Source organism: Scyliorhinus torazame, chromosome 22 (genome assembly GCF_047496885.1).
Source record: "Scyliorhinus torazame isolate Kashiwa2021f chromosome 22, sScyTor2.1, whole genome shotgun sequence".
NCBI lineage: Eukaryota > Metazoa > Chordata > Chondrichthyes > Carcharhiniformes > Scyliorhinidae > Scyliorhinus > Scyliorhinus torazame.
The window spans coordinates 85,699,685-85,718,883 of NC_092728.1; the positions used below are offsets into that span (position 1 = coordinate 85,699,685).

A 19,199-nucleotide genomic window follows, 5' to 3' on the forward strand; every position below is an offset into this window, starting at 1 on the left:
TATCTTCATGATGCTCCCTACTGGGGTGGAGGGATTGCACAGGAGGAGAGAGTAACTACTCAACCTACGATGCCTTCATTCCAGGATCAAGATTACCCCAACTTCTGTCATCGAAATGCAGTATGTTGAAGACACTTGTGTTTGTGTGCACTTGGGAGGCTGAGCTCCAAACTATTGTGTCTCATTCATTAAAGCGTGGAAAGAATAGGCCTTAGGCTAAGCAATTGGAAGACAAAGGTCCTCTACTAGCTTACTCCCGCTGCGCACCACTGCTTTCCCCCACCCCCATCCAACACTCAGGATCGACGGCGAACCATTGGATAACGTCTCATAACCGAGAACCTCTTCTCAGCGAAGGTGGACAACAACGATGAAACTCAACATCGCCTCCAGTGTGCCAGCACATCCTTCAACCATGTGAGAAAATTGTGTTTTATGACAAGACCTCAAACCCGGCACCAAGATCATAGCCTGCAGGGCTAGAGTGCTACCTGCCCTCCTGTATGCGTCCGAGACATGGACAACGTACAGCAGACACCTTAAAATCTGGCGAAACATCACTAGCGACGCCTCTGCAAATTCAACAGCAGGTTAGGAGCTCCAATATCAATGTTCTCTCTCAGCACAACATTCCAAGCATCGGGGCATTGGTTGTGGTCAATTAGGTACATTGGGTAGGCCACATCATCCGCATGCCTGACACAAAACTCTCAAAACAAAATCTCTACACTGAGCTTTGTCACGGCAAGCGGTTACCAGGAGGGCAGAGGAAACATTTCAGGGACATCCTTAAAGCCTGAAAAAAAGCAGCATTCCCACTGATTTGTGGAAATCTCTTGCTCGAGACAACCCAAACTGAAGAACAAACATCTGTGAAGGTACCGACCATTTTGAACGCCTCCAGCACGTCCAGCTGGAGGCCAAGTGCAAACAGCAGAAGGAGTGCACCAAAATCCAAGCATCAAACATAGGTTAGGTGGATTGGTCACGCTAAATTGCCCTTAGTGTCCAAAAAGGTTAAGTGGAGTTACTGGATTACAGGGTGTTGCTAACTTTTGCCTTAGTTTAATTGCTCTGTTTTATCACCTTTGCTCTTGAGTCGCCAGGTATCTTTCTGATACCGCCACGTGGTTCAAGTCCGAGTAATGATCAATAATCCAATACACCACTTAGTAAGATTTAAATCAAAGCACATTTATTATACACAGTAATCACTACTCATGTATAAATTCTGCGTCTAAGCTACTTCTACGACTAACAGGCAAATACTTAACTTGGAACTGGCCCACCAGGTCAGGGAAACGATGGCCTTTCGTTCATGTTCTGAGCCTGCGGGATTCGAAGTTGGTACAGATTGGTAGCTAGGAGCGCCTATCTCGTAGCGAGCGTTGAAGTAAGACTTACTGGATATCAGCGGTGGCTGGACCGGTCACTGTCAAGGGTTGGTTCGCGTTGCTGAGTGACCCGGTCCAGAAGAGAAGCAGAGGGCCGATTTGAACTTGGGCTTGATTCTTATAGTCCCCAGGGGCTTCCCGCCTTTCGGGGCGGACCCTGTACCTGGTTCCAAGTGATTGGACTTTGTCCCAATCACTGGTTCAATTTTCTCCAATGCTGGAGCGGTTCCCTGATCGATGGGCGGTCTTGAGGTGGTCATTCATCTCCCATTGTGTAGGCTTCTGCTGGCGCCACGGAGTCTGGTTTGGCTTTATATGTCTAAATGTTGCTCATTGTTCCTGGGGATTGCTCATTAATATGCAGGTGGCTGGTGTTTTGTTATGCTGATGGTTGCTGATATCGATTTTGTCTGGCCTTTCCAGAGGTATATACACACTCAACCTGCAGCTGCTCGTTTGTGTCCTGTTGGCTGACTTTCCCATCAGCCTTTGCCGTTCGACATTTTAAATCGGGAGTTAGCCATTCTAAATCGGGCGTTAGCCATTTTAACTGGCTACAAACTCTCCTTGAGATCCTAACGCGAAGCGTGAAGGATCACATAACTATGTTGCTTTCCATTCCCTGACCTGGGGGGGACACTTCCTTCATGGCCTCTGCACTGACCATAGCTATGCAAAAAAATTTTAACTAACAATTCTAAGGGCGCTATGTCAAACAGGCACATGCATTACAAAACAATAAACTGGGAACCTCTAACTATTCTTAATACACTACACTCACTTAAACATTTCATCATCCTACCTTCCTCAATCATACAACAAAATCATAGCATTTCATACACAGTCTTTCCTGGCTTGGAAGTCAAGCTCAGGATCATACAATTTGCTCATGAACAGTTCTTTACATTTCTTTATTTACAATAAACGCAAGTGAATGCACTTTATTATAGATCGCGGGGGTCGGGGGTCTGGTCGTATCCAAACATAGGGGACCTGATCCTATATACCGGGGTGCAAGCGCGGTAGGCTCTCCTTCTCCATTTCCGCATAGTCTGCACAATGCAGCAGAGTATCGCTAATGCTAGTAAAGTTTCTATTACATAGGACAAGGGAGTACCAGGTTATAAACCTGGCACACCATGATGATGTGGTGTCGCTGGTGACTGGGCTCTGGGTACTGCAGGGAAGTGAAACATTAACGGCTGGGGGGCTTGAAGTCATGGGGTTCGTGTTCACGCGCAACCAAATGTCCATAATCATGGTGCTGATCCATATGAAGGAAGTCCTCATGGGTCTTCTCTTTCCTTTTCTTTCTTCTCTTCGGTCCTGGAGCTTCTGGAGTTCTGTGGAAATAAGCATAGTGTCTGTAACTATCTTGGTTTAACATCTTGTACGATAGTCTGTCTGTCCTTTAGTGCCAATTACTCCCTTTATAATTGGTCACTATGTGTGACTCCCTCATTTAAAAAAAAAAAAATCGAATTTTAGGACAAGACACACTTCCCAATAATGAACCAGTGCAAGCCGTTTCGCAGACTGTGCAATTTATCATCTGAATGTTTCAGGATGTAAATAGCATGTGGTTGGCAACCTAAAGGTTACCTAAAAAAAAAAAAACTTTTTGAACTGAAAGTGCCAAAATGAGGTGCGTATGGGCCGCGTCGGGTACGATTTGGATGGAGTCCCCGGGTAGGACTGCTACAAATGCCGTGTCTTTCCTACCCGAGCGTAGTAGACCAGAGGGGGGCTCCCAGGCAGGGCGGGTCCCAATCCGTTTCTCCACTGCCTGAGCAGCTGACAAGAACGGGCAAAAAATGTAGTCATCGTGGTGGTTCTTTCCTTCGAACCAGAAGGGCAGTTACGAACTGGCATCGGGTTCCTTAACCAGTCTCTACAGACAAGTCCTCAGAGGTTTCTGCTGAACTAGTGTCAGGCAACAGTGAGTCTCTGTAGGCAAGTCCTCAGAGGTTTCGGCCGAATTGGCGTGGGGCAGTGAGAACAAATTCTCCTGTCGGACATACAACATTTAACAAACTTACAAACAACATAAAACATTCTGCAGGTTCCATCAGAAAGGATAACACTTCTCCCAAGCGGTTCCTTTTAAAACATCACCTGGACACCTCCGTTCTCGGTTGCGAACAGGGTCGCAAAGGGGTTCTCGGTTTGGGATTCAGACCCAAGGTTGTCCTCTTCTCCCGGGTGCCAAACTCTTGAGTGTATCAGGGCTGATAGGGCTGCATGGTGTGAGGTGGGGTTGCTCTCGTCGTTGCGGATTAGTCTGAACGAGTTATCTCGGTGCCAGTAATTGGTGTCTAGGTGTGTGGGGACAAAATCTGGGTCGTCAGTGTGGTTTGGTGGTCGGTGGTGGGGTTTATTTAGGAAAGTGATCATGAAGGGATCACTTGGATCGTAGTCGGAATCGCTGGGTGTGGGTCCTGTTGCATGGGGATAGTAGGGAGGCGTGCTGTGGCTATCATCCGAGTCACAGTCGCTGTCTCTGCTGCTGCAGTCTGTGGGCATTCTGGGGCGGAGTGTATATTTTGGGGGCGGAGTCGAGGTCGAGTCCATGGCTGGGCTGGACGTGGTGGGGGTTGGTAGGGTTACGTTGGCTGTGGGCGGGGTGTGGTGTGCTGCGTCGAGCATGGCGTGGTGTGCGTGGTTCGACTGTGCCATATGCCTTCAGCTGGTTTATATGAAACCACGCAGTCTTACCATTGGGGTACTTTATTTTATAAACGGAAAGGCTTACTTTGTCCGCAATGGAATACGGACCCGAGTATTTTGGTGACAGGAATGTGCTGGGGTTATATACAGAGAGCATAACTTGCTGTCCTATACTGTACTCAGTCGCATGCACTGACTTGTCGAAACAAGCCTTCCTCTGTTTCTTTCTGGTGCCCAATTTTACTGTGGCTGCTAGCTGAGCCGTTTTAACATTTTCCACTAATTGTTCTACTGCTTTCTCATGTGTGAGGGCCATCACTTCGGGGCTGGTCAAGTCCAAACCTAACAAATATTCTGTGCTTTTTATGGGGCGTCCGGTCATGAGGGTGTGTGGGGTGTAACCTGTGGAAGTAGAAATTGTGTTACGTATAAACATCAGCGCAAAAGGGAGAACTGAGTCCCAAGTGGTGGTGTTCTGCTGGACCATTTTTCTGAGGGTGGATTTTAGGGTCCGATTCATGCGCTCCACGATACCACTCGACTGTGGGTGGTATGCTATGTGGAATTTTTGGGTGATGCCAAATATCGTGAGGACGTTCTGCGGGGGAGTCCCCATCTTGTAAAGATGTGGTGGGTCAAAATCTTGGCTGTGATTTTTGCAGTGTTTGTGCGGGCTGGGAATGCTTCCACCCATTTTGTAAATGTGTCAATTACCACAAGTACATATTTATAGCCATTCCTGCAAGGGGACAATGGTCCTATAAAATCGATCTGGAGGTTAGTCCAGTGGCCATTAACAGGTCGGGTGTGGCTGAGTTGGGCCTTTTTGGCATATCTGTCCGGATTATTCTGGGTGCAGATAAGACAATTTTCTATGTAATGGTTTATATCTTCCTTTAAATTCGGCCACCAACAAAGCTGCTTGAGATGGGCTGTAGTGGGATCGATTCCCTGATGTCCATGACCGTCATGGAACAAACAAATCAGTTGATTCCTGTCCTGCTCAGGAACCACATAAAGGGTGTCTTTTAACACCACACCGTCATGTGTGGTCAGTGCATTTCTAAACCTCTCATAGGGAGCTGGATATTTTCCCTTTACAATCTCCTTGAGATTGGTGTCCTGCTTCTGGGCCTCCACTAGATCCTCGATCTTTGTCTGTGAGACCTGAACCGCACTCACTGGTGCGCTTTTGGGGTGTGTCCAAAAGTTACGGGCCTTAATTGATCGTGCCGTTCCTGGAGGAGCACGGCTGAAAGGGTGCGGTCTGTGGTCGCTACCTCTATGACGTAAGGGGAAAGCGGGTCTGAAACTTGTAGTGCGGGGGCTGCTATGAGTGCCTGTTTGAAAGAGTCCACAGCATCCGTATGCTGCGGAAGCCATTCCCAGGGGGCTCCTTTCTTTAGGAGGTCCGAGAGGGGTGCTGCCTTGCTGGCGAAACAGTCAATGTGGTTTCGGCAGTAGCCAACCAGTCCTAAAAACGACCGGAGGGCTGAAACGTTCTGGGGAAGGGGCAATTTAGCAATCGAGTCAATCCCTTTATGCTCGATCTCGTGTTTACCGTGCGTGATAACTGTTCCCAAATATATCACCTTTTCTTCCAAAATCTGGGCCTTTTTGGGGTTGACTTTACCACCGATTGAGTGTAATACTTCCAGGAGTTCGGACAGAAGCTCAATGTGCTCTTCCTTGGTCTCTGTCTGCTGTAGTAGGTTGTCTACAATACTGTACCAGACATTCGGGGCGAGAAAATTTGGCTAAACCATTTGCCAGCTGTCGGTGGAAAATGGAGGGGGAGTTGTGGAATCCTTGTGGCAGGCATGTCCACGTGTACTGCTGTGCGTTAAAGGTGAAGGCAAATTTGTACTGGCATTCCTTTGCCAATGGAATGGACCAGAATCCATTACTGACGTCCAAAACCATAAAGAATCGGGAATTGAGTCCCTGCTTGAGCATGGTCGCGGGACTTGTTGCTACTGTGGGGGCTGCTGCGGGGGTGATTTTGTTGAATTCCCGGTAATCGATGGTCAGTCGCCATGATCCATCGGGCTTTCTCACTGGCCAAATCGGGACATTATTAGTGGAGGCTACTGATCTAAGTACGCCCTGCTCTAGTAAGCTTTCTATTACCTTGGAGATTTCTCCCTCTGCCTCTTGGGGAAATCCGTACTGTTTTGGGGGTCTAGGGTCAGGTCCTGTTACTTGTACAGAGCCAGTCATCCGTCCACAGTCGTGCTTGTGGGTCGCGAATGCTGCCCTGTTCTTTTGCAGAACTGCCCTAAGCTGCTTGTCCGTACTAAGCGTGGTCGGGTTGAACCAAAATTCGCCTCCGGCGCTAATTTTGTTCACGTACTCTCCTATGTTGAGGTGTCGCAGACCCAACTGGGGGAGCCCGTACACCGTCAGTCCGTTCCGGTCAAGTCTGTCTGATCTGAACGGGCGCTAACGCTATGAATGGGCTCTGTCTTCTTCTTACTCAGAGTGCCCGTCTGCTGGGCTCTCTGTGGCTTTTTAGGGGCATTGCACTCTCTTGCGAAGTGTCCCAACTGTCTGCAGTTGTAACAGTTCTGTGACTTGGGTGGGGGGTTGTTCTTTCCCTCATTCACCCATGCGGGGTCGTGGTGTGTTGTCTTTACTGCCTGCATATCTGCGCCGGCCTGCTTTTCCTCAGTATTCTTAACTGAGGGTTTACTTTGAACAGATTGTTCCCAAGTGCGGGACAATCTTTTCACTACCCACTTCGCGTTATGGGCCTCCTCTGAGGGATCATAACTCGCGCAAGCTTTCTGTCCTGTTTCTGTGGCATAGGAGATAAGGGTGCGGGTCCATTTGGCCATGTTGTCTGGGGACAAATGGGCACGGTCTAAGTCTCCAAAGACTGCTGCAAAGTGAATCCGCAGGCGTCCAGCAAAAGCTGTGGGGTGTTCGGATTTCTTTTGCCTACATTTGTTGAGGCCATCTACGGGGTCGCCCCGGTTATACCCGATCGCATCCAGGATCGCGGTATGCATTTCTGCAAGGGTGCCTCCTCCTACATTCTGTGGGTCGGGAAGGGCTGCTGCTACTGAAGTGTCTAAACTTAAAACGGTGAGCTTTATATGCTCTCGCTCATCCAGGCAGTACATGGTCGCCTGATGTTTAACTGTGGCAAAGAAATGGTGGGGGTCTGAGGTGGGGAGGAACGGTGTGATCTTATTGCATGCGTCCCGTAATTGGGTCACTGTTAAGGGGGTGGAATATAGAAATTCCGCATCGTCCGATGTGGGTGGTTACTGGGTTCATTGGAGCTTGAACTATCTGCTGTGTGGGGGGTTGGGGCGCTTTTCTCTTTTGTGGCTTTCCCTGCGCACATGTTCCCTGAACATATCTCTGCGCTATTTTCATTCAATTCTTCCCAATCATGGCCGTCTTCCTGATCTAATCTTTCTCCAAAGGTTTCCTGAAAACCTTTTTGAACAGAAAGCAGTGATTGCAGCTCTGCAATCTGCTTCCGGCACTTTGCGTGATCTAATGTGCTTTGTCTTTGTTCTGTGGTGGCAGCATGGAGTGCTCTCAATGCTGCCTTGAGGTCACTACACTGTTTTTGTAATGCCTCTAACTGTTTTTCCGTTTCTTCTCGTACCAGGACTGCACGTTGCGTGTCCTGATAGGCCTTTTCGTATTGAGACTGGAAGCTGCTCAAGTGCGCCAGACAAGACTGGTGAGCCCTTTTGGCGTCATCCACCTCTCCGTCTTTTGCTGCCAATTTCCTTCTCAAGTCTAAATTCTCCTTTTCTACCTTGCTTACATCGACCTTACTCATCCGATGTATGCCCTCAACTTCTTTCCGGAGCGTCCAAACGACCTCCTCTGTGCCTCGCAATTGTGCCAAGCAGGACACGATTGCCATCGGCTTGCGAGCTTTCCCTAAGCTCTTTTTGTGGATCTCGCTGGGGTTCTCCCAAGTATGTCCTAATACTCCCGGGACCTGATTCCTCGTTATCACAGAATTCATTCCAAAGGGGCCATCCTTTCCCTTTGAGATATTTCCTGATCTCTTCCTCCCAAATGGGACATTGTCCCACTCTACTGCTGCTGGTCGCTGCGACCGCAAATTCCTCGGGGTTCATTAGGTGCTGCATTGCCATCTTTCCTATCCGAATGCTTCTTTTAAATTTGAAACAGGGCAGCTAAGGCGGTGCTGTAAATACAGGTACGGCTTTCGCTACTTTCCGAAATACAAACTTCCGACAGTTTTGACGCAACAAAAATCTATCAGTTTTACCTTATCGCCCTGTTAGTTACGCATGCATACACACACTTCCGAATTCATGAGTATTGATCAGAACTGCTTGAACGCTTGTGGTTTTCTGTTTCCAATTAGATCTCTAATTCAAATTCTGGGTTCTCCCGGAGTGGTTTTCCACTTCTAGATCGAGTCCCGTCAGGATGTCGCCAAATAATGTTGCTCGTTTGTGTCCTGTCTTTCCCATCAGCCTTTGTCGTTCGCCATTTTAAATCGGGAGTTAGCCATTCTAAATCGGGAGTTAGCCATTTTAACTGGCTACAAGGGATAGGGTGGAGGTGTGGGCTTGAGTAGGATGCTCTTTCCAAGGGTTGGTGCGGACTCGATGGGCCAAATGGCCTCCTTCTGCACTGTAAATTTTATGATTCTGAACACACTCTATGAATTTGGGAGGCAAGTAATTGGTCTTTACAGTTGGGATCTGAAGCCCTGTTGCAGATCAATCTCTGTATTAAAGATCATAGATTCTTTTTCTTTGCTATAGAATCTGCTTTAATCCAAATGACTGTACAATTGCCTGCACAGTACACTCCAAACTAGTGCTGTCTCCCAGTATTTTCAAAACCATGGGTTTATATAATCTTTCTGTTGATGAGATGTAATATCTTGTTTAATTTCCACCTGGAAATTTTGAACATAAATGTTGATTTAAATGTGTGACTAAATGGCAAGACAAGCTGATTTGCCATCCAGCAACTGTAGATTTTAGAAATGATCAATTGTTAAGGATGTGCGTTTCGAGACGATCCTTGGGTGACTGTCTGTGTGGAGTTTGTACCGTCTCCCTGCGTATGCCTGGGTTTCCTCCGGTTTGCTCCCACAGTCCAAAGATGTGCAGGTTAGGTGGATTGGCCAGGCTAAATTGCCCCTTAATGTCCAGGGATGTGCAAGTTAGTGGTGTTACGGGGTTGCAAGGATAAGGCAGGAGCCTGGTTAGGGTGCTCTTTCGGAGAGTTGGTGCAGACTTGATGGGTTGAATGGCCACCTTCTGCACTGTAGGGATTTCTATGAGACACTTAAATAATCATCAAAAAGGCAGTATTTAAGCCAGTCCTGCCAAGATTTAATTTACGTCAAACTTTTTAATACTCATTTTGCTCACGGGGACTGCATTTTTTCACTTTCAAGTGCAGGGCTGAAGTGCAGCATAAATTATTTTCTCCTTTTGTATTTCTTGAATTGATTACATAGTATTGTGCTGGTTAGTTGTACATTATCATCCCTGTACAAAAGATACATGTCCACGGCACCATATTATTATCATAAGGAGCAGAAGTCATTAAACTAATCTGAAAATAGAACCTTCCTATCATCAGTTCTCCTACCACGGGTCACAAACTTCAGCAACACCAAATTTTTTCCTGTCAGGATAGGGGGCAATTTTTATTCTCTCTCATTAGACAATTTGACTAATGACTAGCTTTGGCTATGGAGCTATTCAGGGACCACGGACTTCCGTAAGGCACTTGGAGCCGTGTATAAAGACGGCCTCAGTTGGAATGGCACAGATGGCAAGCCCAAACGACAAAATAAACTACAATATGTCTTGGAGCTGCTGTCAGGCCAGAGCTTATTTGTCATGTCACAGCAATCTATTGGGTTGGGGAGCAGCAGCTCCCCTCATGGGCCTTGATAACTTCTACACACAGCATTGTGCTGCAGGTCCAATGGGTAGCAGCGAGAAGAAAAAAATAATAAACTGGTTCTCTGATATGGTTTTAACTAATTAGCCCGTGTAATTTCAAGGGGCTTAATTTTTATATGCAAAGTGGCAGGATGCAGTACATAAACTAATTTCAATTTGGGACTCCTGGAGCTATTAAACAAGTAGGGTTGTTGATGCTAAGTAAACTGCCTGTTATTATACTTTTGTGTTTAGAAAGCTCCAATCAATAAACTCAGTCGTTTTTTTTTTAGATTACTGAAGTAATGCCTTTTTTTAAAAAACAGTTTAATTAGATTGCCGCTGATTGCAGTAGGATTGGTATCAGAAGCAGTTTACTGTAATCAAAATGCAAGGATATTAATCTAAAGTCATGCTCACTAGGAATTTTGTGTGATTTACGAACTAATGTTCATCACCCATAAGTTTCCCCACAAGTTTTAAATATAGATTTTATTCAAAAAATATTTGTGGGCACAATCATTGTTTTGTCTTGTCCTGATTTGCAGTTCAGTTGCTGGAGGCTGGGTATTTGTTGCACTGGATGACCTGTGGTGAATTTTTATGTTTCAATCATACTCTATGAATGATACAAGCTGTATTAAACACTTGCACCTTTCATTCCATTTAAAGCAGGTTTCACTGTTTTATTATACAGTTAGGCTAAAAAATATTAATAGGTGGCTTATGTGCTGAATTTCAATTTGACTGAAAACATTGCATAATGTATTGCCTCATTTAGAAGGCATTCCATCTTGCAGTATCATTCTATAGTTGACTTTCAAAATTAACAATTGTGTTTTTTTTTTAAAAGTGGCATGGTAAACCATTATTTCACTGAACTCTGTTAGTGAAAAGAGCCTTTTACTTGATAAACCAATCAAGTATATGTTCATTAAAGGTAATGTAAAGAATGAGCCAGATTAGTGAGAATGCAGGGTTCAAATTCTATGTCAGAAATTGTGCAGTAAGTGGCTACTTAAAACTTTGACCCTGAAATTACACTGTAGGAAACCAGCATATGAGTGTTTAATGCGTTTGTCTGAAATAATCGTCTCTGCTATTTTAACAGAGGCATTAACCCATTTGTGTTGAACTGATTATACCTCTATTAAAATAGTGCAGAGGGGAATTTCAAACTAACAGATCAAACATTCATACTGTAATATCTCAAAAATTAATTTTAGGACCAATGTCCTTTGCAATACCAGTGCCTTTATTTAGGAAGAAGAAAAGGTCAAATTTTAAAGACTTCAAAGCACAACATTGTTTTTACAAACAGTACTGATGTTAATAAAGCTGTTTATATTTATTTTAATGAAATGCTGTAAATATACAGATCTATGACCCTCTACAGGCCAAAAAAAACAGTAAATGATCGCACGACTGTAGATGAGAATTCTGCCCAAAGCTCAAAAAGCTAATAGGTTCTAACTTTTCGATGACAACCATGTATTTTGCACTTCATTGCACGAGAGACTGAGTGCAGGAATTTGTGACGCATTGCACTTGAAATCCTTCAGTCGATGTGTAGAATTTCTCTCTGTGTACAACAATAGAAGTGTTCAGTGCTGTGTGGAATTATAACCCTCTGAGTACTGAAGAAGCAATTCATCTACACCTGGTAGCTAAACATGACAATGTTAGCATTTTTCATTTTACTGACATTACCATTAATAAAGCAATGATCCAAAAGTAGCTTTGCTGAGTCTGTTCTTTGCTTCCATCATTCATGACTATAATTTTACACTGCATCATTTTAAATTAAATAATGGAAAACACATTGCTTTTCATTGTTTACAATGTTCAGTAATCACGTTTAAAGTAGTGTAACAGAGCTTTACGCCATTTGAAATTAAGGCTGGCTTGGAAAACAATTAATAGCTCAGTGAGGCATGTTTGCATTTTTCTAGCTGCATTTATATTGAGTGGTTGGGCAAACTAGTTTGTCCAAATTGTTAAAAAGGTAAAAGATAACAATATTGGCAGGACTATATATTTAAAGAACTTGTTATATGATGAACAACATATGATTAGCAATATTGGATTTCTGTTTAGCATAATTTGGGGAAATAATTTCTAAATTTGAAGCTAAAATGATTTTTAGTACTTGGTTATAATGTTTATTTCACTCCGATCCCCCGGCTACAATTTATTATTAAATGTTATATATGATTAAATAAATTTTGCACAACACAAGAGACAGATGATGGGTCATTTAGCCCAACTGCTCTGGACTAGTGTTTATGCTCCAGTTGAGCCTTCTCACATCCTACTTCATCTGATCCAATAAGCATATTCTTTAATTTCTTTCTCTGTCATGTATTTACCTGGTTTCCCATTAAATGGACCCATGATATTCACATCAATCACTCAGTGGCAGCAACATCTAACCACTATTATTACTTTTAGGACCCATAGTTTTGGACTTCCCCACCATTGAAGCATTTACTGTAATTGAATAATGCAAGGCAGAAAAATAGAAACATTCTGCACATAAAACTTTTGAACTGTGAATGTACTTTATGCTGTTAATGTCCAATGCCACAAGTGTGAGCAAGCAAATGCAAATGTTGTGCTGCTGTTAAAAATATTATGGTAAAGGAAACTAGTGATGGGAGCTAATCAAAGTTCTGGACTTCATGTTTCCAGATTTAATATTGTGTTGGTCCTAACAAGCTTAATCTTCCAAAACAGATATTCTTCCATTCCTCCATCCCTGCCTTCTAAGCTATAGTTATTGATGATTTAAGTAACCCCAAAGAACTATTGTTCCTTTTTGGAGGGGTTGTCACGCTGCATTTAAGTAATACTTGCACATCACCAGAGCAGTTGCCTTGAAATGTTGATATTTTCTATTATGCATATAATGCTGTTTGCTGTTTTATCTTTACCTTATTGCAGTCAGAGTAGTGTGGATTATAGGCATTTCCCACTGATTCACTTATTTCTTCAAAAGTATTGGGATGCAAGTAAACCATTCAGCCCCTCAAGTCTGTTTCACTATTCAGTCAATTTATGGGTGTTTGTACCTCAGCTATTTTTATCTGCTTTCTCTACATGCCCCTCGACCTCCTTAATTAACCAAAACCTGACACTCAGTTTTGGAAATTTCAATTGACCCTTCATCCAGAGTTTTTTGGAGGAGAGAATTCCCCACTAAGTATTCAAGCTTGAATTTTAGTGCCCTGGAATTTCCCTACCAGTATAACTGTACTTAACTAATCAAAGTGTTTTGTCATTGTAAACACCTTGATTTCAACCTTCTAAATGGAATGGAATGCAAGCTAATTTATGCAACCTGTCATTCCAATTTAACCCTTTAAGTCCTGGCATCGTTCTGGTGAATTTGTGCTGTATCCTCTTCACTAAGAATTCTGAAACTGGAAAGGTTACCTCAGTACATTTCCTGTCATGTTAAATGGAACCATATAATTGACTCCAGTACTCAAATGTATGAGAGCATCGTGTGTGGGTGATGTTCATGTATTCTTCCATACTAATCACCTGCTTGCAGATAGATGAATGTGCTCTATGGAGCGTCTTGGTAATGCACCAACCTTCTACCGCTCTCTATGATGTTTTACACAATCAGTTATGCTGCCAACCAGTAGAAAGGGCAGCCATCTGAATGGAAGGTAACTTCGGATAAAAATACTCTGTTCATATTTTTGTCTGCACTTCTGAACTGGTTAAAATAAATAGTTCCCCTCCATAGTGCCAATTCAAGTTTTTTAAAAAGCCATTAAAGAGTTTCCTGCAGACTTGAATTTTGTACATGAATTTTGAAAAGTTCAAGTTGCTGAATTTGTTGATCAAGGCGCAATGAACTATCTCTAAATGTATGTTTTTTTTTCATCAACAAAGACTGTTAAAATTTGACAGCCTTGACTTGCTGATTTCTATGTACACTCATTTCAGTGTGAGGTTACAGGATTAATAATACAGTTTCATGCTACTTGCCATTTTTAACCATGATCATTATGATAAAGGGCATATACTTAATTACAGCCCTGTTTAATTACAGCTGTGTTGAAGCTCATTTGTTTGGTAGAATGCTAATTAAAGTGGCGAGCCTGTGGCATGTCCTTATTTTCATCCTTTGTGCTAGGTGAATGAACTAACTGTAATGCACCATGTATTAGTGCTTTACTAAAATAATTACAAGTGCAAGCAGAATTCTGCTGGATAAGTCCCAATCGTTAAAAACTTTTACTTTATCACTATATTATTTTGTCCTGTTTACTGGTTCACCGACTTTTCACATATTCAAGTCAACATTTAATATCATTGTTTTTTGCAGGATAAAATGGATCAAGTTACTGCACTGTAGAAAATAAATTCCGATAACTAATGTTATTTTGAATACTTTTTCATAATGTAAACTCTTCCGTTGTATCCTTAGTGTGGCTCTCTGTTGCCCCCAGTTCCACTTCCGTAAAATTGGTTAAATCCAAATGCTGTATTACCTAGCAATATATTTTAATGAAGTTTAACTTTATTCAGCTATACCTTACAGCAGGGGTCAGCAACCTGCCGAAATGGCATGTTGAGTCTTCATTTATTCACTCTAATTTGAGGTTACTTGTGCTAGTAACACATTTTAACATTTATAAGGCTTCAATGTATAATTACTATCATCTTACCAGTTAAGTGTGGTCCCTTGCTATTCCTTGCTGATTTTTCCAATATCCAATTCATATTTGGATACACACACACAGCATCTGATTGGTTCTAAAATTGCAGCGATTTCACCTACATTTTTTCAGCCAAGGGTGCTCTCCTGACTGGTGTCATGCAGCTGCTGACCTTTGGGCAGCTCCAGCTTTCTGGCTGGCTTTTCAGAAACAAAATTGGAGCCACACTGCTGCCCAAAGGTTAGAAGCAGCAGCGCACCAATTCCGTGAAATTGACACTGACAGACCAGCTTTTTAAAAATTGGAACTCTCTGGTTCCAATTTGTTTTAAAGCCGGTCTGTGACTTTGGCTGCTCAGGCTGGATGATCGTCTTGTTCGCAGTGCTACCCTTGGCATGGGTTGGCCAATACCTGCCTTATACTCTACTAAGCAGAATATTCAAAACGCAGTGAGCCTGTTGTCCAGGTGTGCATTTGGCAGTGTGATTTTGCTCTTGTTAGAATTAAGTGAGTAAACTTTTGTGATGACAACAGATCAGGCATTTCAGTGAAGTGGAAATTTTCAGTTGGACAGTTCCTTACAAATGTTTAACTGAAAGAACAAAATATCTTCCATTTTGGACAGTTGCTAGTCTTAAAGTTAACTGGTAGGTTGTAGAAATAACATAAGTAGCAGTGTGGTAAAGATCGTAGAATGAGGCTTCTAAGCAAAATATTTAACATGAATTATATAAAAAGCTGAAATTATTGAACTGATCCAATTCACGATTATGGATGGAGGAAGCCAATGAGCGACACTTCAAGTTGGAGAGATTGAGAAATTCACCATCCATCTTGCACATTGGGTCATGGTGCTTTTTCTGTAAATAGAAGCCTAATATTAGAACTAAGTTGTTTTGGATAGTTGCAGACACCCAGCTCTGTTGTTCAATATGAAATTCTGGGACATTTAGTCATTCATGCCATAAAAATCTTTTTGGGGGAAACTCAATAAACTCATAAATCATTAATGAAAGCTTTCATGCTAGCCATCTAAAAGTTTGGCCATTTCCCAATAATTCTTATTAAATTCCTGGCTAATGAGTGCTTGAGGGATAAGTGTCATATGCAGGTGGTCTCTTAATACATTGTTCTACAGTAGCATCATTAATTTTTTGATAGGACTTGCATTACTTGAGATCTATGGCTCTTGTCCACCTATCAAGATCATGGCACTTTCAATTGTTTTCTTTGTCATTTGACCTTATTAATTAATAAATGTTTTGGCATATCATGCTTTCGTTTATGAGGATTCCAGAGGGAAAGGACAGAAAGGTTAAGAAGCAATATTTGAAAAAGTGATTTTTAAATTATTTTTTTAAAAGTGCTATAAAATTTATAATCCTTACAAACATAGTTTCTATCTACTTTGGAGTGACTTGGCAAATTATAAATCTCTTGAAATATGGGGCGCGATTCTCCACTCCCACGCCGAAGTGGCCGCACCGTCGTGAACGTCGTCGAGGTTCACAACGGCGCGGAACGGCCCCGGTCCCGACCGCTTCAGGCCCTGACAATGGGCCAGTATCGGGGCCGCGTCATCTACACGCGCCAGGCCTTGTCGCCCGCGTAAAAGCGGCGCCGCATAGATGACGCGGAGGGCGCCGCATAACGGACGTCATCCGCGCATGCGCGGGTTATCCGGCGCCAACACGCGCATGCGTGGTTGCTGTCCTCTCTAAGCCCGCCCCGGAAGAAGATGGGGACGGATCTTGCGGGGCCGCAGAAGGAAGGAGGTCCTCCTTCAGAGAGGACGGCCCGACGATCGGTGGGCACCGATCGCGGGCCACCCCACATTCCAGGTGAAGCCCGGTGCAGGATCCCCCCTCGCCCCCCCACAGGCCGCCGCCCCTCCCAGCGTTCACGCACCGCCCACGACTGCAGCGACCAGGTGTGGACGGCGCCGGGGGGAACCCGCCGTTTTGGCCTGGCCGCTCGGCCCATCCGGGCCTCAGAATAGCGGGGGTGCCGGAGAATTGCCATTTTCGGTGTCTCCGGCCTGCGGCCCGCGAAACTCGACCGGGCCGTTCCCGCCGCTTGGGAGAATTGCGGGAGGGCGTCGGACCGGCGTCCCCGGATATTTTGGCGGCCCAGGCGGTTCTCCCAACCGGCGTGGGAGTGGAGAATCGGGGCCCCTGGTGTTTCATTGTTGCAATATTGTAGAAGTTGCACCAACAGCTTAACATTTGGATAATACATGGATCATGCTGCTGTATAAGCTGCAACTCCACATTTGATTATTGTCTGCAAATGGCCTGTATCTGATTTGATTTGAACAACTAGAAATGACCCTTTTTAAAAAATAAAAAAAACGTCAACCTAACCATTCTGTCATTTTTTTAAAAATGTTTAAATCTATGAACAGAGACTTGAACTAGTAAAAATCTAATATTTTTAAAATTGGGGTTTTCATTCATGGGATGTGGACATCGCAGACTAGGCCAGCATTTAAAGCACATCCCTAATTGCCCTTGAGCTGACTCACTTGCTGAGCCATTTCTGAGGGCATTTAAGAGTCAATTGCTGTGACTGGATTCACGTGTAGGCCAGTCCAGGTAAAGACGACAGATTTCCTTACCTAAAGAGCATTAGTGAACCAGGTGGGTGTTAATGACAATTCACAATGGTTTTGTGACCATCATTAGATTTTTAATTTCAGATGGTTTTTCTTGAATTCAAATTTCACTGTCTGCCGTGATGGAATTTGAACCCAGAACTCCAGAACATTGCCCTGGTCTCTGGATTACTAGGTCAGTGACAATATAATTATGCCACCATCTCCCCCTGCGATATAATAAATTACCCCCTTTTAGGTGTGGTGGAAGCAGTCATTGGTTGTGTGTTTTGATGAAATATCTGATGGCTCAATATATTTAAATTAGAGATGCTTTTTCTGTGACTTAACTTATTTCAATACAGACCTGCGCTCAGCCAGTCTCAAATACAAGACCTTAATCACGCATCATTAAGAATTAACTACCTTTTTGTGTCTATTTCAGCAATGGATGGTGTGCCGTTCACGATTTCGGAGAAATTCTCCAGTGCAGTTAAAGTTGTAAGTGTTTATCATTGATTAAAAACACTCTTCCTCTTTCAAAGCTGTGAGACAAATTACAAACTCAAGTTTTAATTTTCACCATTTACTAAAAACCACTTACAGACATATGCTGTAATATATGAGAATTTTGAAGTATGACTTTATTAAAGGATACATGCTTTTTATGCAGTGGGATAGCCACATTGGAGCTACTGCATTTAGAGCAGGAAGTTGCCATCCATTACCTTCACTTAAACACTGAATCAATTGCAAAGGCCGTAAAGCAGAAAGTTTTAATTTTGTGCTGCCCCTTTGTCAAATATGTTTGTGACTTTTGAGTGGATCAGCTTTGCCATGTACGTAAAATGGCTGCTGTCCAGTGGCTTATTCCGTACTGTTTACCAAATCTAGTTGGGAGTGTTTGAGAGTGCACTAAATCTTAATTAAACAGCAGCTGTATCTCTGCTGGGTGCCAGAGTAACAAATATTGCTTAAAAAAAAATTAACAAAATCAACACCAAGTGAAAAGTGATATTAACAGTAGGGAAGATTGAGACAACAAATTGAGTTATTAAGATGGTGGTAGCATAAGACAAATGTGTTGAGTGATATTTCAGTTTAAATTACGGCTTCATTTTAATTATTCTAGGATCTATAGAGATGGGAATCATTTTAAAGATGTTACTACATTTTTGTATCTTTGCGTTTTATAGCACAAAAAGAGGCCCGTCAGCCCATCATGACGATACAGGCCATCAAACGCCTTTCTATTGTAATTCCATTTTCCAGCACTTGGTGGGTTGAGGTTTATACTGTGGCGTTTCAAGTGCTCATCTAAATTCTTCTTATAGTTTGTTGAAAACATTAAATGCCATTGTATTCTTTTGCTAAATATTATCCAACCTCAGTATTATTCTGTTATAAAGTTAATGTCTCAAGGTGCCTAATTATGAGCCTGTCCTGCTGATGTATTATGAAAATGAATGGATTGAAAATCATGGGTGGCACATGCAAAGCTTTGGACAGGGAACACTGAAAACTAAGAATTTATAACAGCCTATTTACTGGTTTTGAAATCTTCAGAGTGCAGATATTTTAGACCATAAAATAGTCTCCACTCTTGAAGCGGTTTCCATTGAGCAATAAATTATTTTACTAACGGTGTAAAGGTCACATCTTCAAAAAAAGCAATGAGATGGTCTGGTGCCAGATGAGAGAGACTTGTGATTGCTGTGACCTCTGTCAATGTGGGGGAGTTGGACACAGTGTATGCAGGCATTTTCTAGCACGCACCCCAAGGTGCTTTTCTTCACATTTCACCTTTTCTTTCATATAATTGTGGCATATCTAAAAATCCACTTGATTTATTTTTGCACAATTTTAATCTAACATTGTGAAAGATTATAACTCATAACCGTTATTTCTTGGCGTTTGGCTTCATCACTCTGTACACTTTTATATTGAATGCATAGATAAG

At 43.1% G+C, this 19,199-nt stretch overlaps 1 protein-coding gene across 1 annotated transcript in view; it reads left to right on the plus strand.

Moving 5' to 3' along the window:
- The window catches only part of LOC140398859 (multivesicular body subunit 12B-like), a 181,587-nt gene that overhangs the window by 102,211 nt on the left and 60,177 nt on the right, over nt 1-19,199 (plus strand). The window contains exon 7 of the mRNA XM_072487800.1: nt 17,685-17,740. Within this exon, the coding sequence (XP_072343901.1) occupies nt 17,685-17,740 (56 nt within the window). The remainder of the gene's footprint in view (nt 1-17,684; nt 17,741-19,199) is intronic.